We start from the raw sequence: 27,062 nt of genomic DNA, 5'->3' as shown, positions 1-27,062 counted from the left end.
GCCCGAGAACACACGAGGAACACGGGTTCGCTGGGGGAGGGGGGGAAGAAAAAAAACCTTCCACCAGAGCGCCTGCGCGCCGTGCGTGCGCGTGCGCGCAGCGAGGGCGCGGCTGGCCGGGACTGCGGCTGCGCAGAGGCGTCCCCAGGAGCCGCGCCTGCGCAGTGGCGGGGCGGGGCGGGAAGGAGCGAGGCGGTGGCACCGGCGGCGGCCGCTGAGGAGGAGGGGGAGGAGGGAGCGCGGAGGGAGGTGTTTCTGTCAGTTCCGGCTGTTTGTTCGGGAAGTGGATCCGCCGCTGCCGGAGCAGCCCGGAGGGAGCTGCGGTTTGCGAGGCCCGTAGTGACCCCGCCCGCCCGCGCGCGCCGCCCCCGCCCGCCATGGCCCGGGACTACGACCACCTCTTCAAGCTGCTCATCATCGGCGACAGCGGTGAGGGCCGCGGCGGCCGGAGGCGGTGCGGGGCCCGGCCGGGCGCGCGGGCCGCGGGGAGGGCGGGGCGGGGCCGCCGCGGGGTCCCCGGGGGGCGCGCCGAGGAGGGGCGGCCGGGCGGCGCGGGGTGGGGAGCCCCGGCCGCGCCCGCCGCCGCCTCACGTGTGACCTTGGTCCAGTCGCGCGAGCTCTTGGGAGTTGGAGGGACGCAGGTTCGAGTCCTGGGGGGTGGTGGGCAGGGGGACGGTGGGGTGGGGTGGGGGAGGTCCGGCCGCTGCCCTCGGTGACCTTGGACGAGCGGCTTTTCCCCTCGCAGATCCCCCGGCGGAGCTTCTCTGAGAAGTGGGGGACCGGGCCTGGCTGGGTGGTGCGAGTGTCGGACGAGATAGAGGGGGACAAGTGCCCCGCGCGCGCGGGACCTCGTGTGGGGCGAAGGGGAAGGCGGCCACGGGCAGCCCACCGTGGCTGGCCCGAGCTGGGCTCGCCTGGAGCGTTTGTGAAGACCCCTTCCCCCGCCCCCGGTAAGATGGGGGGTGTCGTCGGAACCGCCTCGTGGGGATGGCCGCAGGTGTGGATGATTGTGGATGAATGAGGTAGGGCCGCGCCGGGGCGTTCCCGGCCAAGGGTCCCATCAGTGCCTGGCTTAGCGGCGTCCTCTGTAGACTGGAACACTAGGAGACCCTCCCTCTTGGGCCCACTGTGCGTGTTCACTGAAGTGCTGGGACACGGCAGGCGTCATGGTGAGCCAGAGGGCCTAGGGGGTGGGTGGGTGGCCTTTGACCTGCTCTGGCCGCTCACTCCCAGCCCGCCGCGGCCGTGCCATCTCCAGTGTCTGTAGAAGTGCAGTGGCAGCCAGCAAGGGCTTCTTGCAGATTTTGTGATTGAATGAATGAATGAAAGAATGAGTATCCGGTCTCCTTAGACAGAACTGGTCCTTGGGGAAGGTGTTTGGAGGTGGGACAGGTTAGCAGGTTGGTGGGGAGACCAGGAGGTCAGGGGGGCAGGCCCTAGAAGGGTTCCGGGAGTACAGCGGGCCGGTGGCTGTGGGCCTTGTGGGTGCACCGAGGTGGGGAAGGGTCATGTGACAGGAGGCTGTGGCCCGGTCGGTGGTGGATCCCTTGGGTGGTTAAGGAAGGACAGGGGCCCAGTCAGATGGGCTGTGGAACCCAGCGCGTCCAAGCCTGGCCAGGGCAGGGGTGGTTTGGGTTCTTCTTGTGAAGTTGGGGCAGGGTAGGGTTGGTAATTGGAATCAGGTGGAGGATGACCGAGGTTTCCATGGTTGATAGAGTGGAGAAGTAGGGAGAAGGTTAGGGACTAGCCAGAGAGCTAGCAGAGTGACTGTGGCTGGGGAGGAGTTAGGAGGAGGACTGATTTGTGGACCCGACCTAGCAAGCTGTGCCGTCTGCCTCCTGGAGGTGGCAGGTTCCCTGCGTGCCACAGGAGTCTTTATCCCTCCCTAAGATGTCTCTGGCCTGTGCTTTGGCATCCAAAAATGGAAAGCTGAATTCACCTAGGAGACACGGCCTCTTGGCCCTCCTGCCCCGAGCAGGGTGGTTTGGACCTGCTGTCTCCCCGGGCCTTTGTATGGAGTTACCGATTTCTTACTCAGGAGTCAGGTGTGACTCACTGGGCCAGGGTTTGCGGGGTCGGGCTCCTGGTGCAGGCTGCGCCCGCAGGCCCCACTTGCTGAGGGGAGACAGGTCTTTGCTGTTGGCTGTTAAGGCCAGGCATCCTGGGCAGCTGAGGCTGAGCCTTGGCACTTGAGCTTAGAGCCCAGCGTGCCTGCCTCCTGGAGAGGTAGTACGCTTCCCTCCAATTCCCACCTGCTGTCCGAGTGGAAGTGACTTGCCCAAGTCAGACAGTGTGTTGGTGGCATCTAAACTAATGTGTGTGAGAGCAGCTGGTGGCACGCCGGCACACGCGGAACTCAGTGAACACTGCTTTTGTTGTGATTCCCTGTGCTGCTCTCCACTTGGGCACAGCAGGTGCACCTTTGCAAGGTGTCCCTCAGCTGAGGGTCTGTTTCTTTTCTGGGGCTCAGGCTGTGCCTTCCTGGGCTGGCCACACTTGGTCTTGGAACCTGAAACCTGGAGCCTGGAGTGGCGGGCAGATCTAGCTGAGGCCTAGACAGGCATGTGAGTGAGTGTAGATGTGCCTTGCTTGAGATTTTGTTTTTAAAGATTTATTCTTACTGAAAAGTCAGACTTACAGAGAGAAGGAGAGACAGAGCAAGATCTTCTGTCTGCTGGTTCACTCCCCAGGTGGCCGCAGCGGCCGGAGCTGAGCCGATCTGAAGCCAGGAGCTTCTTCTGGGTCTCTCCTGTGGGTGCAGGGTCCTAAGGCTTTGGTCTGTCCTTGACTGTTTTCCCAGGTCACAAGCAGGGAGCTGGATGGGAAGCGGGGCCACCGGGATATGAACTGGTGCCCATTTGAAAGGTGAGGACTTTAGCCGTTAGGCTACTGCTCCGGACCGTTGGCTGAGGTTTTATAGGAAGGAGGTGCTGGAGCAGGATTCATGCTGGGAGCACTTGGCTGAAGGAGCCCGGGACCTTGCACAGCTGGGGCTGAAGCCTTGAGGAGCAGGCAGGAGAAGTATGCTGGCGACTGAGTGTGGTGTCTCCTGGAGGCCAGGCAGCATCACAGGCCACCAAGGCCCGTGCTCCCAGCAGGTTGGACACTGGACGTGGGAAAGGTACACTGTGCTTCCTCCTCGGGCTAAATGATTGGGGCATTTAGGAGGTGGCGTTGCTTGTGGAGGGTGCTGGTGGCGTGATCTGTTCCTCTTCAAGGGAGAGCAATGTAGACATTTATGCATTTGAAATGTAGAAAGAGTGAGAGAGTGAGGGCACTTGAGAGAAATCTCTTCAGCTGATGGTTGAGTCAGCAGACAGGGCTGGGCTGGGGTGAAGCTAGGAGCCTAGAACTCCTTTTGGGTCTCTCAGTGGATGGCAGGGACTCAAGCACTTGGGCTATCTTCTGCTGCCCTTCCAGGTGCGTTAGCAGGGAGCTGGATTGGAAGTGGAGCAGCTGGGACTTGATCCTGTACTCTGATCACCCTGGGTTGACCAGCTGCTCAGCAGCCCCAGCCTGGTGGTTCACAGCTGCCCTGCCGAGATGCCTGGCCCTAAATAGGGGGAACATGGCCATGTTACTGCATGGAGCACCTCCCCTCTGTGTCTTAGATGTATGGAATTTAGGTAAACCTTTGTTTTTAAAAAGGATTCTGTGCTCCCCCCACACCCTCCACCACCACTTTAGTTGGTATCAGGGCTGCCTTATTCATGTTGGCATGGGTGTGAGAGAGAGTGGATCTGTGCAGTGGTAACGTGTCATCTGTTGCTGTCAGGCAGTGCCGTGTTGGCCCCTACCAAGTGCTGGACTCAGCTCCCAGCACTGTGAACGCACAGGGTGAGTGAGGCAGCGTCTCGGAGGAACTGACAGGTCCAGCGCAGGCTTTTAGCTGAGTAAGCAGGACCCAGGAGGCTCTGGGAGGAAACCGGAGCTGTCAGGGCCAGCTGGGTGTCGGCTTGGGGCAGGCCACGGTGGAGGACCCAGCCCAGGACTTGGGCCTCCTCGGGCTTAGCAGGAAGCCTCGTGGCGGAGCAATGAGGAAGTGGCCCAGAGCAGAAGTGCTGCCGGCCCGTGGGCGCCGCTGCACCTGCCTGCTGCCTGCCTCTGCAGCGGTGGACCAGGTGGAGGTGACACGCAGGTGCTTGCAGGCATCTCCTGACAGCCAGCTGGCTTGGAGAGGTTCCCAGAGGGGATCCTGGGAGAGGATTCCGGGGGAGGGTGTTTCCTCTGTGACAGCGGTGCTTACTGGGGGTGGGGTGGAGACCTCAGAAATCGGACAGAAGCTTTGAGCTGAAAGTGCAGGTTATCATGTGCCCCTCCCCCAGGAGCTTTGAGGGCCTTTGTGCTGAGTCTACTGGGGTGAGATGTTAAGAGCTCTGGGGGCTGTTTGCCCTGACCCGAAACAAGTACAACCCCTGCATTCAGGTGTCGCCCCACACCTCCTGTAGAAGCACTTAGGTCAGCTGCTCAGAGCCTCTGCTTTCTCACTTTCTCCCCTCCTCCATCCCCAGAACACCAGCCCCCCTTTTTAAAAAATTAATTTATTTGAAAGGCAGAGTTGGAGGGTGAGAGAAAGAAAAAGAGAGATCTTTGATTTGCTGGTTCACTCCCCAAATAGCTGCAACAGCTAGGGTTGGCCCAAGTTGAAGCCAGGAGCCTAGGAATTCATTGAGTCTTCCGCATGGATGCAGTGTCCCAAGCACTTGGGCCGTCGTTCTGCTTTCCCAGGTGCATTAACAGGGAGCTGATTGGAAATGGAGCAGCTGGGACTGAAATCAATGCTTATATGGGATGCTTGTATTGCAGATGGTAGCTTAACCCGCTGTACATCAGCACTGGCCCTCAGTTTTCTTTTAAGAGCTACGGTGGAGCCTGTAAAAATGCATGGGTTTGAATATTAATTAAAAATGAAACTTTGGGGTCCAGCGCAGTGGCCTAGCAGCTAAAGTCCTTGCCTTGAACGTGCCAGGGTCCCATATGGGTGCCAGTTCTAACCCTGGCAGCCCTGCTTCCCATCCAGCTCCCTGCTGGTGGCCTGGGAAAGCTGTCGAGGATGGCCCAAAGCCTTGGGACCCTGCACCCATGTGACCCTGCACCCTTGTGGGAGATCTAGAAGAAGCTTCTAGCTCCTGGCTTCAGATTGGCTCAGCTCCGGCCGTTGTGGTCACTTGGGGAGTGAATCATCGGATGGAAGATCTTCCTGTCTCTCCTCTGTATTTCTGACTTTGCAATAAAAAAAAATCTTTTTTAAAAAATGAAAACTTTGGGAGTGGGCATTTAGCTTAGTGAATAAGATGCAGCTTGGGCCTGCCTTGGTAGCCTAGTGGCTTAAGTCCTTGCCTTGGATGCACTGGGATCCCATATGGGCGCCAGTTTGTATCCTGGTGGCCCTGGCTTCGCTTCCCATCCAGCTCCCTGCCGGTGGCCTGAGAAAGCAGTCAAGAACAGCCCAGAGCCTTAGGACCCTGCACTCACATGGGAGGCCCAGAAGAAGCTCTGGCTCCTGGCTTTGGATTGGCTCAGCTCTGGCCTTTGTAGCCACTTGGGGAGTGAGCCAGCAGATGGAAGATCTTCCTCTCTGTCTCTCCTTTCTGTATATCTGACTTTGCAATAAAAATAAATAAATCTTCTTAAAAAAAGAAAAGATGCAGCGTGGGATGCCGGCAGCCCCCATCAGCGGGCCTAGGTTTAATTATTGGCTCCAGACCCTGGGCGGCAGCAGGTGGTTGGAGGCAGGCAAGTGACTGGATTCCCGGCACCTGTGCGGGAGACGGGCCTTGAGCCCCTGGTCCGCTGCAGCCTGGCCAGTCCTGGGCATGCAGGCTTTTCGGGGCCTGGGCTGGCAGTGGGAGTCCTGCCTGCACTGCACGAAAGATGCAGTTGGTGTTACAGGAGCACTGAGTCCCCAGCACCCAGGCAGAGCTGGATGTGTGCGAATTCCCTCCTGTGTTCAGTTGACCTGGCTGGCCTCGGGGGTGGCTGGGGTCAGGATGGACTCGGAGGACAGGGGAAGCTGCGCTGTGTGGAAGAGAAGGGGACAGGAGTCTTGCGTGGGTTCTGCTCACGGGGGCCGCGCTGGTCTGTGCCTGAGGGCTACTGGTGCTGGCTGGGAGGCCAACGCTCACTCTGCTGGCCCAGAGAGCTGGCCTGGCTGTGGGGCCTCACTTGCTTCCCTGGCAGTAGTGCTGTCGTGATTTTTTTTTTCTAAGATTCATTGATTTATTTTTATTGGAAAGTCAGACTTACAGAGAGAAGGAGAGACAGAGAAAGATCTTCTGTCGGCTGGTTCACTCCCAAGGTGGCTGCAGTGGCCACAGCTGAGCCGATCTGAAGCCAGGAGCCTCTTTGGGGTCTCCCATGTGGGTGCAGGGTTCCAGTGCTCTGGGCCGTCCTTGACTGCTTTCCCAGGCCACAGGCAGGGAGCTGGATGGGAAGTGGAGCCACTGTGATTAGAACTGGTGCCCATATGGGATCCCGGTACGTGCAAGGCAGGGACTTAGGCCACTAGGCTACTGTGCTGGGCCTATCTGCAGTGATCTTCCTCAATTCAGACTCATGATGTGAAGCTCCATATTGATGGGTAGTTTTCTGGGTATTGTATTTGGACAAACTTGGGGTGTTGATGTGTCCCCTTTGGTTGGCCTTCCTTGTGCTTGTTTCAGCACAGGGCACATGTGGAAGTTCCTGTCCTGGCTCTTCAAACAGGGGCTTGTCCTGCAGGATGATGAAGGGCAAGGCTTGGGGCGGTGGGGGAATGTTCCTGGTCGGTGACTGGGGAGGTAAAAAGTGGCCCTGAGAAGGGTGGGCTTATCTCCCTGAACTCCTGGAGTGAAGAGTTCTTGGGGGAGCGGTCCTACCGCCCCTCACCTTGGCACCCTCTCTTGCAGGTGTGGGCAAGAGCAGTTTGCTGCTGCGTTTTGCGGACAACACATTCTCAGGTGAGTCTTCCCCCGGGTGCTGCTGGGCTCCCCGCCCCTGCCACCGGACCACCCATGCCTCTGACTGATGTGAGGCATTTGCTCATTCTGGTTGCCAGAGGAGGGGACAGTGGTGGCGGTGGAATGCTTAGGTCTGACTTGTTCAGAAAGATCCTGGCCTGGCCATTATCTTCCACTCAGGTCTTCCCCAGCCCAATAGAAAAAAAGCGAAGCTGCCAGGTAGTTTGTGCCTGTGAATCCAGGAGGAGAGGGGTCAGAGCTGTCCTGCGCTGCAGCCTGGGCTTAGTGCGGCTGTGTCTGTGCCTGGGCTCCCGCCTGGGCACAGCTGCTTCTCTTTGGTAGTTTTGTGTGTGTGTGTGTGTTTATGCTGTGTATATTATGTATTTTTTTCTTTTTAGAGATTATTTATTTGAAAGAGGGAGAGGAAGAAAGAGAAGGAGAGATCTTCCATTTGCTGGTTCACTCCCCCAAAAGCCACAGTGGCTGGAGCTGAACCTGGAGCTTCTTGCGGGTCTCCCACGCGGGTGCAGGGTCCCAAGGCTTTGGGCCATCCTAAGCTGCTTTCCCAGGCCACAGGCAGGGAGCTGGAATTGGGAAGTGGAGCTGCCTATGCTTACAGGGGGAGGATTAGCCTGTTGGGCCAGTGTGCTTGGTCCAAGTTGCTGCTGCTGTTTAACTGACGTGGTTACCTGGGATATGCTGCTGGTGTGGCCCTGTGCCAATCTTTGTAGAAGCAGGGTGACTTAGTCGCACAGACTCTGTGCATCTAACATTGTCTCAGGTGCTACCGGCTTGTCTTGGAGACATGGTCGAAGTGTTCCCCGGGACTCCGATCAACACCAGCTCTCAGGCTGTCTACATGTTGGCTGAGCTGACAGGTGGAAGGCACTGTCTTGTTTGAGTTTGTATTTCTCTCTCATTGGTGAGGTTGAATGTGGTCTTGCATGTTAATCATGGTTTACTTGTTGGTCATCAGCGGCTTGGAGTCTGCTGGCCCCTAAGGAAGGGCTGGGCTTTGTTGCTTTCTGGGTCCCTTGGTGGCCTCAGGTCAGCTGCCCCGGGGAAGCACTGGCATGCTGCTGCCACTGCCAGTGGGCGAAGCTGACCCCTCCTGACCTTGGGCTGTGGGAATTGTAAGGGCCCTTCTGCACTGGGGGCTTGGGCAGCCGCCTCCAGGGGCTTGTCGCAGTGTGGGATGCCGTCATCTCTTGGTGTCGGCTGTGGCTGTTGTCTTGTTGAAGGCTCATAATCAGTTATGTTGAAACGTCCCTCTATGCTTTGTCCAATCAGTTTTCCTTACTTGGGGCTCCCTCACTGGCTTTCTCTGCATTTCCGCGACTGGAATCTTACTGTTGGTTCTGAGTAGAGGCTTCCGCAGCCACTGCCCAGCCTCCCCCGAGACCTAGATGCATCTTCCAACATGCTTAAAGAAAACGGAGTTAGAACATAGTGTGTACTCTCCCTGAAAAAAATTTTTTTAATCATTTATTTGAAAGGCTGGGTTAGAGAAAAGGAAAATCTTTGATTGGCTGGTTGACTCGACCAATGGTCCCATTGGTCAGAACTTGGCCAGTCCAAAGCCAGGAGCCAGGAGCTTCTTCTGGGTCTCCTACGTGCGTCTAGGGGCTCAAGGTAATGTGCTGGGACTTGAACTAGTGCCCAGTTAGGATGCTGGCGCTCTGAAGCTCCACATGCCGTGCCAGCCCCTGAGCTGGGTTTGCAGAGCAGCCTCTCAGCTGGACACCTCGGGGCCCTGCCCTGCCTTCCGCCCACTAGGAGCGCCTCCGCTCTCCCAGTTGCTCCAGCCCCGAGAATCTCCAGGTTTGCCCAGTGTCCCGGGAGACAGAAGCATCCCTGGTTGAACACCCTGGTCTCCTGTTTCCAGCTTCCCTTCCAGCTTTGTTCCTCACGCTGCTGCTTGGCTGGGTGTTGCTGCTCACTGTCCCGCTGGTATCACTCAGGACTAGAGGATCACCGCGTGCTGGCTTGTTCTCCAGATGTGCCTTGGCTTCTGCTGCTGTCCCTGTGGCTGCTCCCCCAGCTGATCTGTCTCTCCCAGTCCTCCCTGTTCTAGATGTGACTTCCTTTCGGAAGGCTGCCGTGGTCTGCACCTCACCTTCTGCTTCGACCCTGCCTGTGCCCTTACTGCCATTCAGTCACTTCTCTGAAGGTTCCGTCTCCTGTGCTACTGTCAGCTCCCACTGAGGGACAGCTGTGTGCAGCGTTCAGGCCCTTGTAAGCCTGCCGGCCACACTGGCCACTCGCTCTGCAGGCCAGCTCCCACAGGTGGACAGGTGGCCGAGAGTTGCTGCTAGTGCAGCTCGGGCCATGGGCTCTGAAACCCTCGCCTGCCTACCCCACTCAGGACAAAGTCCCAGGTCCTGCAGATGTCCCAGAGGTCCGGAGATGTGGCCCAGGCCCCTCCACCTGGCCCCCCGTGGTCTTGATGTCCTGGGAGGCAGCTCCTGCTGCGTGTGCTGGTGTCTCCTTGGCCTAGGGCGTTCAGGCTGCAGGTGTGCTGGGAGGTAGTGCATCCCGGAAGGAAAACCTAGAGTGTGTCATGTTGCTGCTGCGGCCCTGACCCTTTGCCCCAGTGGATCCCCTTTCTTGTCCCTTTGTAGTGTTTGCTAATCTCTGAAATAATGTTTCACTGTATCCCATGTGTTGCCTTTGCTCCAGGGTGGCTCTGTCCACTCTAGCTCCAGCCCAGCATCATCTTCATCCAGGGCTGTGTCCTGGGAACCTAGGACCAGTGGGGCAGAGTCAGAGGGAGCCCATGGCTCTGCCCCGTGTCCTTGGGGGCCTGGGCCCAGGCTGGGGCGCTGTGCTGGGCTCTGCTGATGCGTGTGCATGTGCAGGCAGCTACATCACCACGATCGGGGTGGACTTCAAGATCCGCACAGTGGAGATCAACGGGGAGAAGGTGAAGCTGCAGATCTGGGACACGGCCGGCCAGGAGCGCTTCCGCACCATCACGTCCACGTAAGTCGGCCATATTGGCTCCCGCCTGAACCCCTGCCACGGCCATGCATGCGTTAGTAACCCGTGCCCGGTTGTGGCAGAAACGTCACTAGGTGTGTCCTGAGGCGGTCGGTAAGTGAACTTGTTTCTGGCCCAGTGGGGGGTGCTTGTACCTTTCTTCTTCCTGAAGATGTGAGGAGGCAGGGACCAGCGGCGTGTGCTGCTGGGGGCGCGCGGGACAGTGCTGTGCAGCCTGCTTGGGGCACTTCCTGTCCCTGAGATGGCGACAGGGACAGTGTGGGCCTTGCAGTGGTATAGCGTCCTGCCCCAGTGAATACTGGCCTGGCACCACTGAGCTCTTGGCAGGTGTTGTGCTGACAGCTGGGACAGGCCGTGCAGGTTCCTGTCACCCACCCTCCTTGCAGGGGGCTTTTTTTAAGATTTATTTATTTTTATTACAAAGTCAGATAGACAGGAAGATCTGTCCAATGATTCACCCCCCCAAGTGACCTCAACGGCCGGTGCTGCGCCGATCCAAAGCCGGGACCAGGAACTTCTTCCGGGTCTCCCACATGGGTGCAGGGTCCCAAGGCTTTGGGTCATCCTCAGCTGCTTTCCCAGACCACAAGCACGGAGCTGGATGGGAAGTGGAGCTGCCGGGATCTGAAATGGGGCAGCTGGGACTTGAACTAGCACCTGTCTGGGATGCCACTACCACAGGTAGAGGATTAACGTGTTACACTATTATGTTGGTCCCAACACATGGCTCTCTCTTGGCAGGCCAGGGAAGCTGTCAGGGGACCCTTCCTCCACCTTCCCAAAGGTGTTTGGGAAACCAGTCCCCTGGCCTGTGGCCTGCTTTTGCTTAAGCTGTGTGGGGCTTTGCTGCACATGGAGGGGAGGACCAGGCTCGGGCTCCAAGCAGTGTGCTCAGGGGCTCTGGGTTACCTGTCATTGGGATGGGGGCCGGGAAGGTGCAGGGGTTGAAGACAGACGGTTTCCAATTCAGCTTTCCGTTGTGTGTCCCTAGGCAAGCTGCCTGACCTCTGTGCTTTGGTGTCCTAGGGGCGCCTCCTTAGGGCTGGCCGGGACAGGCAGCTGTGTTTCCGTGTCCTGTGCTGTGCCCACCCCGCCTGCTCAGAAGAGGGTATGGCTGGGGGCTCAGGATCCTGGGCCCCACGCCGCAGTGGCAGAATGGCACTACTGTCCCTGGTGCTTGCTTCTCTGGGAGTGGGTTTGGGAAGAGGAGTAAGTGGCCTTATCAGAGACCTCTTTCTCCTCACCATGGCTGCCCACTCAGGCTGAGGGGCGAAGCCCCCCGTGGCAGCTGAGAGCACAAGGCTGCTGGCTGGGCCGAGGGCTGGGTCAGCCCTGGGCTGTGCTGGCAAGAGCAGCCCTGAGCAGGAGCGGGTCTGTCCCTGCCATGTCCCGTGCTGGGCTGTGACCCCTCAAAGCCGAGAGCCTGCAGACTTGCTGGGGGCAAGTGTGCTACCATGGCCTGGCAACGGCCAAAGAGGCCCGTGGGCCAGGGTCAGGCTGCTCGGCGTGGAGTGACAGTGAGCTTCGGGAGTCTGCAGCAGCTGGGCCAGGGCAGACCTGGACCTCTGGGAGCAGGCTGGCCAGCAGTGTGGGCGCTGACCTGCTCACTTTGGGCTGGGGCGGTCACCAAGGGCTGCACCTACTTGGTTTCACTGACTCCTGATAAGGAACCTGGGATTATTTGCATTTTATAGACATGAACACAGGTTCAGAGGGGGCAAAGTGACACAGCTGGGGTCAGGCAGGCATGGGACAGTCCTTCAGGGGCCAAAGCTCAGGCCTGGACCCAGGGTGTGGCCCTGCTCCCTGCCGCCCCCTGCCTTGGCACGGGGCAGACAGCCTCTGCTGGGCTTCCCTGCTGGGTGTAGACACTGCCTAGGGCGGGCAGCAGGAACCCTGCTTGGCTGCCATGAAGGCAGCGCCTGTCAGGCCTGGGCGTGGCGGGCAGAAGCTGGGCCAGCTCCCCATTCTGTTCAGGCCACTCCACTGCCTGAGACAAGATGTGTTTTTGCAGGGTGGCCCCATGTGTGTGGAGGGCCAGGGTTGAGGCCCTGGCCGCGGACTGTGGGAGGGCTCGGTGCCTGGGGCGTGTCCCTGGTGGCCAGGGCTATAGATGACCTTTGCTGATTGGGACATCATTGAGCCTGTCTAGCCGGCGGCACTTGTCACCTTGCGCGTGCCGCTCTCTGCTGAGGTTTGTCGATCCTGAGTGGAGTGCAGGACCACATGATGAGGAGAGGGAGCCGCTGGGCTGTGACGAGTCCAACCTCCTGGAAACAGCTGTCCCGCCAAGTAGTAAGGCCTCAGTGAGGGAGTCTGTTCGCAGCACGGTGCCTGACTCAGACCAAGTGCCCGTGAGTGGCAGTGCGGATGGAACGGTTGCTTTCCCATCCAGCGCCCCCAGCCCCTGGCCATGTCCCCAGGTGCCGAGGGGGTGACCACAGCCAGTGGCGGCAGGCGTCGGGGAGGCTCTCCCACTGTGTCCACCCTGTTCCTCACACACCCCACCTGCTGCAGTCCTGCAGCTCCCAAAGCCGAGGACTGCAGGAGTGCTCTGGGGGGTGAGCCTGGCAGGCGGGCAGGGTGGGGAAGGGGAGGGACCTGGAGCACAGCAACGCGCTCTCTGCCCACCACGGCCTCATTCAGGGCAAGGTCACCGAGGGCAATAACAGCACCCCGCATGGACTGCTCACATCTTCCTCCCAAACACCCCAGGAGCTGAGGGAGAACCCGTTTCATTATTGAGGGAATGGAGGCAGACAGGTGAAGGCAGTGACCCTGCGGAGAGGAGCGAGCAGTACCCACAGCCCAGTGCTGCTCACCTGGGGCTGAGGCAGAGGCCACCTGTGCCCCGTGGTGTGCCTCCCTGGCATTCTGAGGGCCTGCACCAGGCAGTGCCATGGTGTGGCAGGTATGTGACTTGTGCCCCCTCCCATGCCCAGTGGTTCCTGGGGTCTGTGCAGCTGGACAGTGGCGTGGCTGGAAGCGCCCGACTGCCCCACAGACTGTGCCAGGGTACAAGACTCAGTCTGCCCTACCAAGGCCCGTGGCAGAAGGGGTAAGGTGGCTGTGTGGCCATGAAGGCAGCTGTCTTGCTGGGTGGCCGCACAGCCTCACCAGCGCAGGCACTGCCCTGTGTTTGGCATGCACCTTTCCCTGGGCTGTAGGTGTGCACCCAGACCTGGTGCAGGGACTGCTCACCTGGGCTAAAGCCCCGACTCTCCCTGTCCAGGTACTACCGGGGCACCCACGGGGTCATTGTGGTTTATGACGTCACCAGCGCCGAGTCCTTTGTCAACGTAAAGCGGTGGCTTCATGAAATCAACCAGAACTGTGACGATGTCTGCCGGATATTAGGTGAGGCGGGACCCCAGGGGCAGCGGGGCCAGGGGCGTGGGGTGGCCTGGGAGCTCTCACAGGGTGGGGCTGATTGTGTTTTGCCTTCAAGTGGGCAACAAGAACGATGACCCTGAGCGGAAAGTGGTGGAGACGGAAGACGCCTACAAATTTGCCGGGCAGATGGGGATCCAGTTGTTTGAGACGAGTGCCAAGGAGAATGTCAATGTGGAGGAGGTAAGGTCCGGCTGAGGCCCAGGTGGGGAGGGGGCAGTGGACGGCCACACAACTCCATCCACTCCGGCCTGCTTGGGGCATCTCCGTGACTAACAGTTACCACTCCGTGTGTACCAGGGATCGGCTGGGCTCTCGTCTGTACCTCAGGAGTCCCAGGGAGTCAGTTGCGTCTGTTAAGTGGGATAGCAGGTTTCCAGGCGCTTATCTGACTAGCCGTTACCTGCTAAGAGGCTGAGTTAGACCTGCCTCCACCAAAGCCAAGCTCGTCCCACTCAGTCCCCAGCTCACCTCTTCCTGCCCAGCTTTCCCCGTGGCCCCCAGACATACTCCCTGGGCCTCCTGGGAAGCAGGTGGGAGCCTAGGGGAGAAAAGCTGGACCTTTAGCCACAAGCCCTCCTTGGGAGTTCTGCTTCCTGGCATGTGTCATGCAGAGGCTCCAGGAAGTCGGGGGGGTCCCCACTGCGTTAGGGACTTGGGCTGCACAGGCTCCTGAGGCAGACCTGGATCAAAACCCAGGAGGTAAGCTCTCTGAGCTGCATGTGTATGTGGGGGAAGGGAGGCCCTTTCTCCCAAGGCGTGGCGCCTGGTAGCCAGTGCTTCGTACCAGGGTGTGCACAGTAGCTGTTGGCCCCGCTTTGTGTCACCTACTGCTCTGGCTGAATGGGGGGAAATTGAGTAGGTAGAGTTTTCCCAGATCCTGGCAATGGAAGAGGAGTAGGTGATCTGGGAAGGATGCTGGGCAGACCTTGGGCTCCCTGTGCGGGGGTGTGGGAGGCTAAGCGCGTGTCCCCACCCCCTTGACTAGGAGGGGTGACGTCTCAGTCCTGCCATTCGCCTTGCACTGGGCACACCTAACCCAACACTGCTGGGACCGGGGGCACAGCATGCTGCAAGGGGGTCGCTGGCCCTTGTGATCCTGGGACTGCCTGGCAGCTGGTTGCTGCTGCCCGGGACTGGTGGGGGAGGGCAGTGTCAGCGTAGGGAGAGAACTCGGGGTTCCCAGAGGGGCTTGCATATCCCCTTTGCTCCACTGAGAAGATGAGAAATACTAAGTGGATCCACGGTGAGACAGGGACCACATGCTGATGGCGAAAACTCACCTGGACTGGTAGCTGGCAGGCCCCAGGAGGCATCCTCCCCAGGCCTGAGGCCCGCCCTGCCCTGTCTCCTGCACAGATGTTCAACTGCATCACAGAGCTGGTCCTGCGAGCCAAAAAAGATAATCTGGCCAAGCAGCAACAGCAGCAACAGAACGACGTGGTGAAGCTCACCAAGAACAGTAAACGGAAGAAGCGCTGCTGCTAATGCCCGCCGAGACTGCGCTGCGGCCCTGCCCGCCCGAGGCCGTGCCTCGGGGCCAGCCTCAGTGTCCTGCCGTTATTTAAAGAATTCTCTCCATGTTTTTGTACCGGGAGGCGCCATCGGCACTTCCTCCCCTCCCTGAGTGCCAAGAAGGTGTTGGACGAGCCTGCCCTTTCCTACTGGTGCCCTCCCTGGCCGAGGCGCCTGGACCTGACAAGGACGCTGCCAGCTGAGCGGACTGGCTAACCAGGTTGTACATAGTGTAAATTGCTCTAACCAGCTGCACACCCGCGTCCTGCTCTGGCTTTTGCTTCCTGTATGCCAACCTACTGCAACAGACCCTCCTGCCATCTTCCTGCCACTCCGGAGGGAGAGCGTCACGTTCTGCTGCATCTCTGGCCAAGCTGACCTGCTGGAGTGGCTCCTGGCACGCCTTCTCTATAGGCTGTCAGCCTCTGTCCCGGCCTCCAGGGTCTTGCTCCTGTCAGGTGCATGTTGCCCACCCATCCTGCCCCCAGAACCGTTCTAGGAGCTGGGGAAATCTGACTTGAGGAAGGCCGTGCCGTCTGCTTTCAGAGGAATTCAGTCCTGCTCAGTCAGCAGGCTGCCTGTCCTGCCTTCCAGACCCCTCGGAGCCCCAAACCCAGGGGAGCCACGACTGCGCACTGGCACAGTGTGCCTCCCGCCTGGCAGGAAGGCAGGGATGGGCTCGCAGTGGGCATTAGGAGGATTCACAGCATTATTTTAACTGATAAAATGAAGCCAAATCAAGTGAATTAAGTTGCTCAACTATTTTCTGTCCCTGAAGATTGATTGGCAGAGCAACAGAAGTTGTGGCCACCCCACTTTGGGCCCAGGGTTTTTAGAGAAAGTAAATGATTATCTGTCCTTGTGGGGCTCTTGGTCGCCTCTTGGTAAAAAGGACCCCCTGGCACCAGGAGACTGTGGTGAGTACCAGGCACCCTGAATGTGGGGCTTGGTGCCAGGGCTGCTAGAGACCACAGAGGTGATGGGGGAACTTCTGTGGGTGAGAACGAGTGGCAGAAGCCAGAGCAATGGGGCTCGACACCCCCGCCCCTGGAGGAAACACCAGGGTCCCCTGCACTGGAGGACAGCACCCCTTGTCCCCAAAGGATCACGTAACCTGGGAAGAATTGATTTCAGCACCATGATGTCTTTTAGTAGATTTCCTTTCTGAGGCATTTCCAGGCAAAGTCCTGACTGGACAATCACATTGCAGAGCACTGCAGTCTCCATGGTAACACTGTGGATGGGTTTTTAATCAATAAAACTAGGGGTTTCTTCTCACCTGTTTCTCCGCTTGTCCATCCTGGGGGCCAGGGCTTCCCTCTGGAGCTGCGGGCTGGCCAGCGTGGAGCCCAGTTGGGTCCCTGCCTCAGAACCGCCTCTGGGCATCCCAGGAGCCGGTGGGGGAGCATGTGTGTGGGTCAAGCTGTGAGGGGGTCGTGGGAGCATCCAGCCCAGGAGTCTGGACGGCCAGAGCCAGGTGGGGTGACCGTGGGAGGACGGGGAGCCTGTCCCGTGGAGGGTTATGCATGAACGGGGGTTATGGGGTGGGGGTGGGGAACTCAGGGCTGGACCGACGGATGTCCTGGTGGACCTGATGTGAAACTCCTGTCCAACAACAAAACTTTTAAATGGTTTGCTAGGATTATTTCTGTATTGAAAGTTTCTAATGATGCTTTTTAAAAAAAAGTACTAAAAATAAAGGTTCAAGTTGCCAGATTTCTTCCAGGGTCCGTCTGCTCTCCCTGCACTGAGCTCTGGGGGGCCTGGCTGCTCCCTCCCCCAACCCCGCCGCCCCACTGTGTCCAGCTTGCTCCTGGCCTGTGTCCCGCACTGCACAGGTGCCTCCCGAGACCCCGCAACACTTGCCAAAGCCAAGTCTACCTCAGGTCGTTTCCCTTCCAATTGGGCGCACCAGCCGGGAGATGCTAGGCGAAGGTCCGTGATCCTCACACACCAGAAACAGGCTGCAGAGCCTCTGCCCGGAGCGGTTCCAGTCAGCTGCAAGTTGCTGCCAAGCTCGAGTGCGCTGCCCTTGGCCTGGGCAGTGGGCGCAGGGCCCGGTGGTGGAGCATGAAGGTGGTGCCAGATGGTAGGGTGTGGTGACCCATCCTGGCTGTGTCCGTGGCCTCCTGGATGCAGGGATCCAGTGCTGCTGCCACCTTGGCAGCTGCTTGGACCCAGACAACCCTTCAAATCCCCAGGGACTGAGGCAGGAGGCTCTGTAGAAATCCTTTTTATTCTTATTTAGACTATTTTCAAAAGAAGCAGTGGTGTGCTGTTTATCTAAAAATATGCCTTTATAGATTTATATATATGTGTGTATTATAAAATCCATACATGTATTTACACAATTGCTACATACAAAATTACAGCACTGTGGTATCTACATATCTACAGGTACATTCTCTCCGCTCTTCCCTGCTGTGCTTTCCCCTGGGGAGGGCAGGAGGGCGCCTGCTGCTCCGTGGTGAGCAGCTGGTGGCTTGGGGCGGGAGCAGAAGCGGCAGGATGCAGGCCTGGGGAGCAGTGTCAGGGTGCCCAGTGGCCTCCCCGATCCACACCATGGTGCCAGTGCTGCCCTTGAAGCGGGGCTGAGGGAGCGGTGGCTGGCCAAAGATCCCTTGGGGACCATTCTGTGGCCTGTACTTGCTTGGCTAGGCCAAGAAGTTGTCTGTGAAAGGGTGGGGGGGCAACGGAAGGAGCCCCCTCCCAGCCCAGCCCAAGCAGACACAGGGCTGGATGACAGCCGGAGGAGGACGGGGCACACACTGCCGGAGGGCTATGCTATGCTGGGCCCCCAGCTTGTAGGCCTCAAGGCCTCAGGCCCCGCCTCCTGCCTGCAGGGTGCATACACAGGAGGGAGGGGCCCTCCACCTGCCCTGGACTCCTGGGCCAGGGGCGGGGGCAAGAAGGGAGGTGCAGCCTCCCTGTGCTAGCTCCTGCGGGGTGGGCTCAGTCCCTCAGGAAAGGGGCTGACCTGGGAAGGCAGACTGAGCCCTGTTACTCAGTAACAGGATCCTGGGCAGCCCAAGTGTGGGCTTGGCCGGGGGGTGAGGGCAGGGCTCTCGCCATCTGTCGGCTGAAAGCAACCTTCAGAGGCTATGGCGGTCCCTAGCTCTCCTCCTCCATCCCCGACAGAGCACAGCTCCCCGCCCCCCACCCCAGGGGCTGACCCGGCCACGCCCGGGGAGGAGGGCAGGGGCCCCACTGAGCCCCAGGATCCAGAGGGGGCCCCCTGGCTGTGCCACCAGCTCAGCCACGGCCAGTCTACTGGTCCTGGGGGAGCAGAGGGGGCAGCCCGACTTCCCAACTCAGATTTTCCTGAAGAACGAGAAGAGCCGCTTGCCTTCTGTAGGGCCGGGCTCGTCCCCCCGTCCTGCGATGGGGCCCCTGGAGAAGGTGTCGGCAGGCCGGCTCTGCTCCCTCAGTTGCGTGTCCATCAGCTGCCGGTCAATGACCCTGTGCATGTCATCCTGCGGGGGGAGAGTGCAGGGTGCTGAGCTGGGCCGACGTGGCCTCGGGCTGGGCGGGGAGGTGGTCGTGAGGCCATGGAATGAGGATGAAGAGTGAGATGAGGGAGCAGCCATAGCCGGGGCTTGCCCGACCAAGCAATGCATGTGAGTATGATGCCAAGATGCACACACAATCCACGTGACCCTTCCGGTCTCCTCAGGGCCAGGGCTGGCTTCTCTGTGCCCTCTCCCCATCTGACCCCGCACTCCTGGCTGACTTGAGACACCTGTGTCAGTAAGCCCAGCTAAGGCACAGTTCCCCACCTCCACCCCTCATACCAGGCTCTGGGTTCCAGTGCCCGGCTTGGTGCGCCTCAGCTTGCCAGCCCTTGGGTCCAGCAGCCTGGCCTGGGAGACAGCCTCATGGAACCTGCAGCAGCAGCTGCCCAAGAAACATCTAGCACCTTCAGCCTGGACCTGCCAGGCTCTGGGCTGCCTCTGGTGAGTCATGCTGGAGCTCCCCAGGGGAGGCTTGTGTGGTCTGAGTGGGCACTTGCAAGATGATGGGGAGTGCCTGCAGTTTGTCGGCTGCAGCCCAGTCCATCACAGGCTCTCACCCATTAGGTGTCTGAGTCAGGGAGGAGCCCAAGTGTGGCCCGCCCCCTTCCTTTGCTGGTAGGCTCAGCATCCTTCTTGGTACCTTCCTCCTTTCCACTAGTCACTCGGATCTGACATCGCCAGCTCTTTCCCAATATGTGACCCTTACTTCCGGGCACCACACATTTAGCACGTGCACAATAATGTTAAATAAACACTGTTAAACACAACAGGGGAAGGGACAGCACTGTGGTGCAGTGGGTAAAACCACCCCTGCAGTGCTGACATCCCATATGGGCGCCAGTTTAGGTTCCAGCAGCTCCACTTCCCATCCAGCTCCCTGCTAATGATCTGGGAAAGCAGTGGGGGATGGCCCACATTCTTGGAACCCTGCATCTAAGTGGGAGATTCAGAAATCCTTGCCTCCTGGCTTTGGCCTAGCAGAACCCCAGCCATTGTGGCCATATGGGGAGTGAACCAGCAGGTGGACAATTTTTACCTCTTCCAAACCAGTACACAGATTTTTAAAAACTTTTTTATTAACAGATTTATTTCTATTGGAAAGATTTACAGAGAGGAGATACAGAAAGATCCTCTATCCACTGATTCACTCCCCAAGTGGCCACAACAGCCGAGCTGAGCCCCTCTGAAGCCAGGAGCTTCCTCTGGGTCTCCCATGTGGGTGCAGGGTCCCGAGGCTTTGGGCTGTTCTCTACTGCCTTCCCAGGCCACAGGCAGGGAGCTGGATGGGAAGTGGAACAGCTGGGATATGAACTGGCGCCCATATGGAATCCTGGCACATACAAGGCAAGAATTTTAGCCACTAGACTATTGCACTGGGCCCCAATACAGAGATCTTAAAACAATGTATGACAAGGGAATATTGTCTTCTGGGAACAAAGTCCTTTCAAAGCTGCCAATGGCTTTTCCTAGCACCTTGCAAACTGCACATCCGCACTGAGCAGTCAGACCTGCCAAGATCTGGATATATACACGTGCTGCCCCTCCCTCCCTCCACACCTGCCGTGGCTCCTGAGGTCAGACCATCCAGCTGTGAGGAGGCGGTGCCGAGAAACCAGAGCCGGCCTGTCAGAGCTGGGATGGCCCATCAGCCCACCGGACATGAGTAATGGGGGAGAGGCCATGGCTTGATGGCAGGGGACACTGCACAGAGATGACGCCGGGCTCCAGCACACACAACACGGTGGCCACGGAGGCAGGATGGTGATGGCAGTGGGAGGTTGGGGACACAGACTCGGGCTCACCTCGAAGGCAGGAGGGGTGTACAACTAAAGCTGTTGACACGGGAACTGAGAAAGGCCACTAGATCAGAAACCAAAGGAGCCAGATAGTAAAAAGCCCTGAGGAAGCAAACTGCAGCCAGGAGAGAAGAGAGAGAAGGGTGGTGAGCGGCGCAGGAGCCGAGGTGCTGGGAGGCATGGCCCCTGCAAAGCTCCCCTCCGAAGGCTACGGCGGCTTCTCCTGAGAGCTCAGGACTCCTCAGGCAGGGACACTAACCCTAATGTCCAGATTCTAACTACTGCATCAGCCTCAACAAAGGGCTAGTCCCGGAGGCCCCCGCACCCTGGGGACACCAGCTCCAGTGCTCTGTGGAAGACAGCGGTTGACTCCTGAGTTGCATCTAGCTGCGGCTTCTCTTTGGGGCCCATGTGGTTCCTGCCCCCTGCCTCATGGCAACCTGATTCCTTTCCTGTTCCACTCCAAGCCAGAGCAATGCCGCAGGGAACACAGCTCTGATTCCCAGCCCAACAGCCCCAGCGGCAGCAGCTGGGGAGCACCGTGGGCTTCTCCCCAGGGACTGGGCCCCAGGAGCCCCAGGCCATGCCCTGTTCAGCACCATCTCCCTCCTCTCCCCGCCATGGCTCCCATGGCCCCGCTCTACCTGCCAGGCCTCCAGCTGCTGAGACAGGTTCAGTTTTTGCTGAATGGCATCCAGCAGCTGGCTGTTGAGAGACATCATGTCCATCTTGCACTTGGCCAGTTCCAGCTCCACAGCGTTCTTCCTGTAGAGAAAAACCACAGCAAGCCTGGAGCCCAGGGGATAGCGCTTCTTCCCGGGGTGGACAGACTGTGACCACAGACCAGCAGCACCAACGCGCTCAGACAGGCTTGCCCTGTGTGCCAAGACTCCTAACCCACCTGCAGGTGGCACCACTCCTAGTCACCTCCAACACACCATAGGACAGATGCAAGTGCAAGAGGGCCAGCTCCTCAAATGGAACCAGAACCCAGAGGGGACCAAAGGCCTCGCACACCCCAAAGGTGCCAGCTACTGCTCTTCCTAATCTTCAGGACCAGAGACTGACCAGCAGCCACCGATGGGCACGAAGGTGAGCTGAGCCCAGTGCCCAAGAAGCAGGGAAAGGAAAGTGACAGAGTCAGGGGATGCCACAGGGCAGGGTTTACTGACAAGCCTGGCTGCGCTCAGCAGGGACAGAGCTGAGAAATGGTCCCAGGGGAGGTTAGTTTTTAAATAAAGCTGCCCCTGGTCTAAGGGTGGACCCACTGGCAGGGATGGCACCGTTGCAGGAAGGGCTGGGGTTTCAGTCCTGGCTCCACTTCCAGCTCCAGCTTCCCACTTGCACACACCCAGGAGGCAGCAGCTGCTGGCTCTGCTGCGTGGTGGAGGGCTGAGCTCCCAGTTCCAGGCTCTGGCCTGACACGTGGGGAAGGAGCCAAGGGTGGGTGCTCTGCCTTTGGGTCTCTGTGTCTCAGTCAACAAAGAGAAATAAATAGAAAACAAAATTAAAAACAAAGAAAAGAAGGAAACAAAACCTTTGGTGAAGGTAGGCACAGACAAATGGAGCCGAGCATCTCTGCTCATACCTAGCGTGCTCATGGGCTACTGTGGCTGTAGGCTCAGGCTTGGCACAGTCCTGGCCATGATGGCCATGGGTGAGGGGAACCCACGGATGGAAGACCCCTAATTCTGCCTTTCAAATTCATAAATCTTTTTTTTCTATACAGACTTGTTTATTTTTATTGGAAAGTCAGATTTACAGAGAGAAGGAGATACAGAGAGGAAGATCTTCCGCACATTGGCTCACTTCCCAAGTGGCAGCAACGGCTAGAGCTGAGCCAATCCAAAGCCAGGAGCCAAGAACCTCTTCTGGGTCTCCCAAGTGGGTGGTCCTCCACTGCTTTCCCAGGCCACAAGCAGGGAGCTGGAAGGGAAGTGGAGCAAGTGGGACATGAACCAGCACCCACATGGGATCCCGGCACATTCAAGGCAGGGACAAGCCAGCAGCCCCAAGCTCACTCTCTGCCATTCACAGAAATAATCCTTAATAAAAGCCCCAGCAGAGGGTTAGCCTTCCCCGCTGCCAGGTTCCTGGACAGGGTCCACTGGGCAGGGCTGCTGCACTGCGTGAGGACAGCAGAGCGGCGCCCAGCCGGGGTTACTGCCTGTGCCCGCGCCTCCTGAGCCTGTGGCATCCACAGGGTCACCAGGCACCTCCTGAGCCTGTGGCACCCACAGGGTCACCAGGCCCCAGGACTGCGCCCTACGAGCCTGCCCTGCAGGAGTCGCTGCAGACGGCTCAGCAGCCGCCTCGACTCTGTGCACTACGGCTGCGCAAATGGGACCCGAATCTGTCCAATGGGTGCCAGTGGCTCAGCGGCAGCAGTGTCTGCCACGCTCACTGCCATTGGTGCACGGCAAAGAGCGGACAAAGCTCCCGTTGCCATGGACGCTTGGCAGTCTTGGGACGCTAGACCAGGCCTGCGCTTGCAGGTGTCTGCCGGCAGGTGGTGCCACATGCAGCCTGGAGGCTGGGAAGGTGCTGACTAACGGGGCGCTGGGCAGCTAGCAGGCCAACCCGAAGGGCTCACCCGCTCCCTGCCCTGCAGGATCTCCGCACTCGCATTCATGAGAAACCCCAGACCGGGAGCGCAGGGACTCCCAAGCCCCCATGCCCAGTGACCCAGTGACCCAGTGACCTGGGTCCCAGCCAGCTCCTCTACCAGCCAGGCCTCCCACTGATGTGCACGCTGGAGGCAGAGCTGCACCTGCACCTCCGAGGACACTGCGATCCAGCTGCTGGCTCCTGGCTGAAACCCGGCTCCGCCCTAGCCCTTGCAGACATCTGGGGAGTGAAACAGCAGCTGGAAGATCTCTCCCTCTACCTCCCTCCATAACTCTTTGAAATGCATCAATCTTCATAGGGGCTGGAGAGGACCAAGGCCCCATCTCCTGAGTTCTCCCTGCCAGGGGCAACCTCCCAGTGACTGTGAGTCTGCAGTGTGGCAAGTGGCCAGGGATGGCACAGCAGAGCTCTGTCCAGTCCCGACTGCCTACCAACAGGCCAAAGGGCAAAGCTGGGTCCCCATTTCTGAAGGCTGTGGGGCCGGAAGGGCAGCTTGTTTTCTTGTGCACAGGCAGCTGAACTGCGCCTCTGCCACCAGGCCTCCCCTCAAAACTTTGTAACTGATTCTGTTACAAACACATTCACCAGGCAACTGAGAGAAACTGAACTCACACTGGACCCCAATAGACGTATCCAAAAATACTGTTTCTTTTCAAATGCAATGATTTGTTTCCAGTATTATGACTTGATCCAACAATCCAGTAGGGAGGTGGAGCCAGCAGAGGACAAAGATGACCTACTCGGATCACATGTTGATTAGCGTGCGACTGGTAGACAGAAAACATACATCAATCACACCTGAACCACACCTGAAAATGCTCATAATTTTAAAAGAACAAGAAGGTAAACATAAAAACAGATAAAGTCTAAACAATATCACTGGAAATCTGTCTAGGAGACACACAGCAAAAAAAGGCCAACAAATGTAGAATTGTCCTATTGATGTTAGAAAACCCTGTATCTGAGTCTGGCACGGTAGCCTAGGGGGCTAAAGTTCTCGCCTTCCATGCGCTGGGATCCCATATGGGCAAGGGTTCTAATCCCGGCAGCTCCACTTCCCTTCCAGCTCCCTGCTTGTGGCCTGGGAAAGCAGTCGAGGACAGCCCAAAACCTTGGGATCCTGCACCCGTGTGGGAGACCTGGAGGAAGCTCCTGGCTTCAGATCAGCTCAGCTCCAGCCATTGCAGCCACTTAGGGAGTGAATCATCGTACGGAAAATCTTCCTTTTCTCTCTGTAAATTTGACTTTACAATGAAAATAAATAGATCTTAAAAAGAAGAAAACCCCACAACTGTATCACACACATACTCCTATGTATGAGGGTTCACCGAACTCCACAACTGCATCACACACCATGCGTGAAGGCACACCCAATTTTCCCTGAAAGTGTCTGTCCGGGGAGGAGGGACTGGGGTAGGCAGCAGGGAAACTTTCACCTTGTAGTCTTTCTGCATGATTTGATTCTTAAAGGCAATTTTCTTTTGAAAATGCACATAAGTGAGCCCCCCCCCACTCACTTGGCAATGGCCTCATCCCGGTCCCTGATGGCCTTCTGGAGCTGTTCCTTGGGCTCCTTGTCCTCAGACGTCACTCGGAGCCGGTCCCTCTCCTCCTTCAGGGTGCTCATCTCCACGCTCAGCAGTGTCACCTGATGGGAACGAACAGGAAGCTGTCACTGCTGCTGGCCTGGGGCGGTTTCCCAGAAAAGGCACTGCTGCTGTGGGGTGGTGGTGTGGGTGGGTGTGGATCAGCCCACTGCGGCCCAGCTCCCACATGCTGGATGCCACATGCCATGCCCAAATCCAGGGGGCTGAGGAAGTTCACCTTGGACTCGCAACTCTGAGGCCAGAACCCCTGTACTCAGCTCTGAATACCCCCACTATATCCTCAGCCACCCCAGGTAACTGGTGAAGGAAGACAAGGAGAATCGGGGCTCTGGATAACATTTATATTCAAGTTTGGCTTCCAGCCATCTTCTCATCATGGAATGCTGCCACCCAACGGGCCCTGAACTGACCTGGGCAGCACCTAGCGTGGCCTGGTTCTCTTCCTCACTCAGCTTCCAAGGTTACAGTCACATGAAAGTTACACACCTAAACGACGCTGTCATCTTGAACTTGCTGTCTGTTAGCCTGCCCTGTGGTCCAGGGCTCCGTGGTTTGCACCACAGCTTCCTTGGGTCTTACAGCCAGCATAGAGGCTAGCCTGGGTGCTGAGGTGTTCTACCTGGCAGCTCTCAGGGCCCCGGGCTGAGCCCACCCACATGACAGTGACCCTGTGGCCCCGGGAGCACCACGGTCTCTGTCCCAGCTTTCTGTGCAGCCCCAATGCGACGGTGTACAGCACTTCATTCCAAACCACCCTGCAGTGGACTCTGTGTGGTGATGACTGCTCGTCACACGGCATCTATTCCAGGGGCATCCTGGGGGTCATGGTCATGTTGGACGACCAGACCAGGCGTGACCCCACTGAGGAACAGAGATATCTCCCTTGTGGGGGCAGGTGAGCTGGAATGGCCAGGCACCGCTCTCCCCAGCTAACATCGCCTGTTGAGGGAGTCCAGAGAGCCACAAGTGGGGCGGTCCTTCACCAGGACGGCACCCGCTGTTCCTTTCCCACGAGCTGGGCTCCCCCGCCTCCCCACGGACTCTCCAAGCTATCAGATGTAATTAATTCTTTCTGCTCGAGTTAAGCTGAGCAGATTTCTGTTGTCTGCAACCAGAAACCCTGCCTGGTGGAGCTTCGCTAAGTATCTGCTGAATAACAGAGGGGTGTGGGCCCCTTCTCAGTCCAGACATGAGCCAGGGCGCCTGGTCCTGCCCTCCTGTCAGTATTCCAAACACCTGGACATTTTCCCAAGGTAGGATCACTTCCTCAAAGCCCGCCTGCCTCCCTCCCACAAGGGCACCTTCAGGAGCTCCTCCACACTCTTTTTCTTTTTAAAGAGTTACTTATTTGAAAGGTAGAGCTCAGGGTGCAGGTGAGAGGGTGGCTCGGATGAGGGGGTGGGGATAGAATGGCCACACAGCCAAGAAACCCATCCTGGCTTGCAACACTGGTGGCCGGGGCCAAAGCACTTGAGCTCTTTGTCTTTGTAGGTGCCATTAGCTGGAAGCTGGACTGGAAGCAGAGCAGCTGGAATTTGAGCCAAGGCTTCTGATGAGAGGAGGGCGGTCAGCCCCAGGGGCAGCAGCCACTGAGCAGCAACAAGGGATACAAGAACAACTTGTTGCCACCACGGATGATGAATTTCTGCACTCTGAGCAGTGTGGCAGGGGACATCAGAGCCTGCTGCTGTGATGTGAGAACTGATCAAGGCAGCAGTTCTGCTGGAAAGCATGGCTGAGTGGGCAGGGTGGCCCCCCGCAGACCCCTCTAGCCAGAGGGTGGCAGGGGATGGGTGAGAGCGGGTGACAAGGGCACAGTCACCCTACTTGGAGGCGGGCTCGGCAGCCTAGCAGGCTGGAACCCAAGACCCAGAAACCACCTGGCAGAACGCACCAGACCTCCACAAACCAAGTAAGCCCTGTCATGGGTGACAGCCAGCCTGCTAGGCTGCCAGCTGTGCAACAGATGGGTAAAACTACCCAACATTTACTGTGGTTCACGTGAAACACACCCTAGTCCCCTGGGCCTGGAGAGGCTGATCAAGCTAATGTCCACCAGCCACCTACCTGCCTTAGCAGTGACAAGGGATTGGACCTCTGTGAGACACACATTTCATAAACGCAGAAATAAAAGTAACTGATCCAAACCAAAAATTCTTTCAGGAAAATCAAGAGAAGGATTCCAGGCAGGGCTCCCGTGCAGCCAGTGGCTGGTCCACAGAATTCCACTCCCTGGCAGTGTGCGAGCCCCGCCCTGCGGGCCATGCAAAGCCCAAGAAATCATTTGCTGTGGCCCTGCCATGACTACTGCAAGCAAAAGTCCAAGCATCTGCAGCAGGCTGACTCTATGTTGATAGTTTCACATGGTCCGCCAATGATCTCATGAATATCCACGTGTCCCATGGCAGACATACGTGAACCACCCACACACCTGAACGTGGCCTCACCCTCTGTGCCCCGCTCAGGCTCTGCCTGGTTTGAGATTCCTGCTAATGAAACTCTGGGAAACAGCTGATGACGGCTCGACTTGGGGTTCCTGCCATGCATGTGGGTGATCTGGACGCGGTTTTGGGCTCTAGGCTGAAGCCTGGCCCAGCCTTGGCTACTGCAGGCATGTAGGGAGTGAACCAGCAAGGAAAAATCCCTATTAAATGTAATGGGGGAGGGCCCAGCGCG

At 58.2% G+C, this 27,062-nt stretch overlaps 2 protein-coding genes across 3 annotated transcripts in view; one reads left to right on the top strand and one right to left on the bottom strand.

The window, feature by feature from the left end:
- The first annotated feature begins 212 nt into the window (after positions 1 to 212).
- On the top strand, positions 213 to 15,163 carry RAB35 (RAB35, member RAS oncogene family). Its single transcript, XM_058656731.1, has 6 exons — positions 213 to 429; positions 6,888 to 6,938; positions 9,797 to 9,920; positions 13,171 to 13,295; positions 13,387 to 13,511; positions 14,688 to 15,163. The coding sequence occupies exons 1-6, from the start codon at positions 378 to 380 to the stop codon at positions 14,814 to 14,816; spliced, it is 606 nt and encodes a 201-aa protein (XP_058512714.1). The 5' UTR covers positions 213 to 377; the 3' UTR covers positions 14,817 to 15,163.
- A 2,913-nt stretch (positions 15,164 to 18,076) lies between these two features.
- The window catches only part of BICDL1 (BICD family like cargo adaptor 1), a 76,247-nt gene continuing 67,261 nt past the window's right edge, over positions 18,077 to 27,062 (bottom strand). For both annotated transcript variants that reach the window (XM_036496433.2, XM_004591882.2), the window contains 3 exons: positions 24,297 to 24,427; positions 20,796 to 20,916; positions 18,077 to 18,316 (listed from right to left, as the gene is read on the bottom strand). In XM_036496433.2, the coding sequence (XP_036352326.2) occupies positions 18,155 to 18,316; positions 20,796 to 20,916; positions 24,297 to 24,427 (414 nt within the window). In that variant the 3' untranslated portion in view covers positions 18,077 to 18,154. The remainder of the gene's footprint in view (positions 18,317 to 20,795; positions 20,917 to 24,296; positions 24,428 to 27,062) is intronic.

This window comes from Ochotona princeps, chromosome 29 (assembly GCF_030435755.1).
Source record: "Ochotona princeps isolate mOchPri1 chromosome 29, mOchPri1.hap1, whole genome shotgun sequence".
Classification (NCBI taxonomy): domain Eukaryota; kingdom Metazoa; phylum Chordata; class Mammalia; order Lagomorpha; family Ochotonidae; genus Ochotona; species Ochotona princeps.
This window is presented reverse-complemented; position numbering and strand designations above follow the sequence as displayed.

Bases quoted from the DNA above. Each gene is read 5' to 3' on its own strand.
- RAB35 (XM_058656731.1), top strand. From the start codon at position 378: ATGGCCCGGGACTACGACCACCTCTTCAAGCTGCTCATCATCGGCGAC. The intron at 430-6,887 runs GTGAGGGCCGCG...CCTCTCTTGCAG, and splicing joins GCTCATCATCGGCGACAGCG to GTGTGGGCAAGAGCAGTTTG. The intron at 9,921-13,170 runs GTAAGTCGGCCA...CTCCCTGTCCAG, and splicing joins TTCCGCACCATCACGTCCAC to GTACTACCGGGGCACCCACG.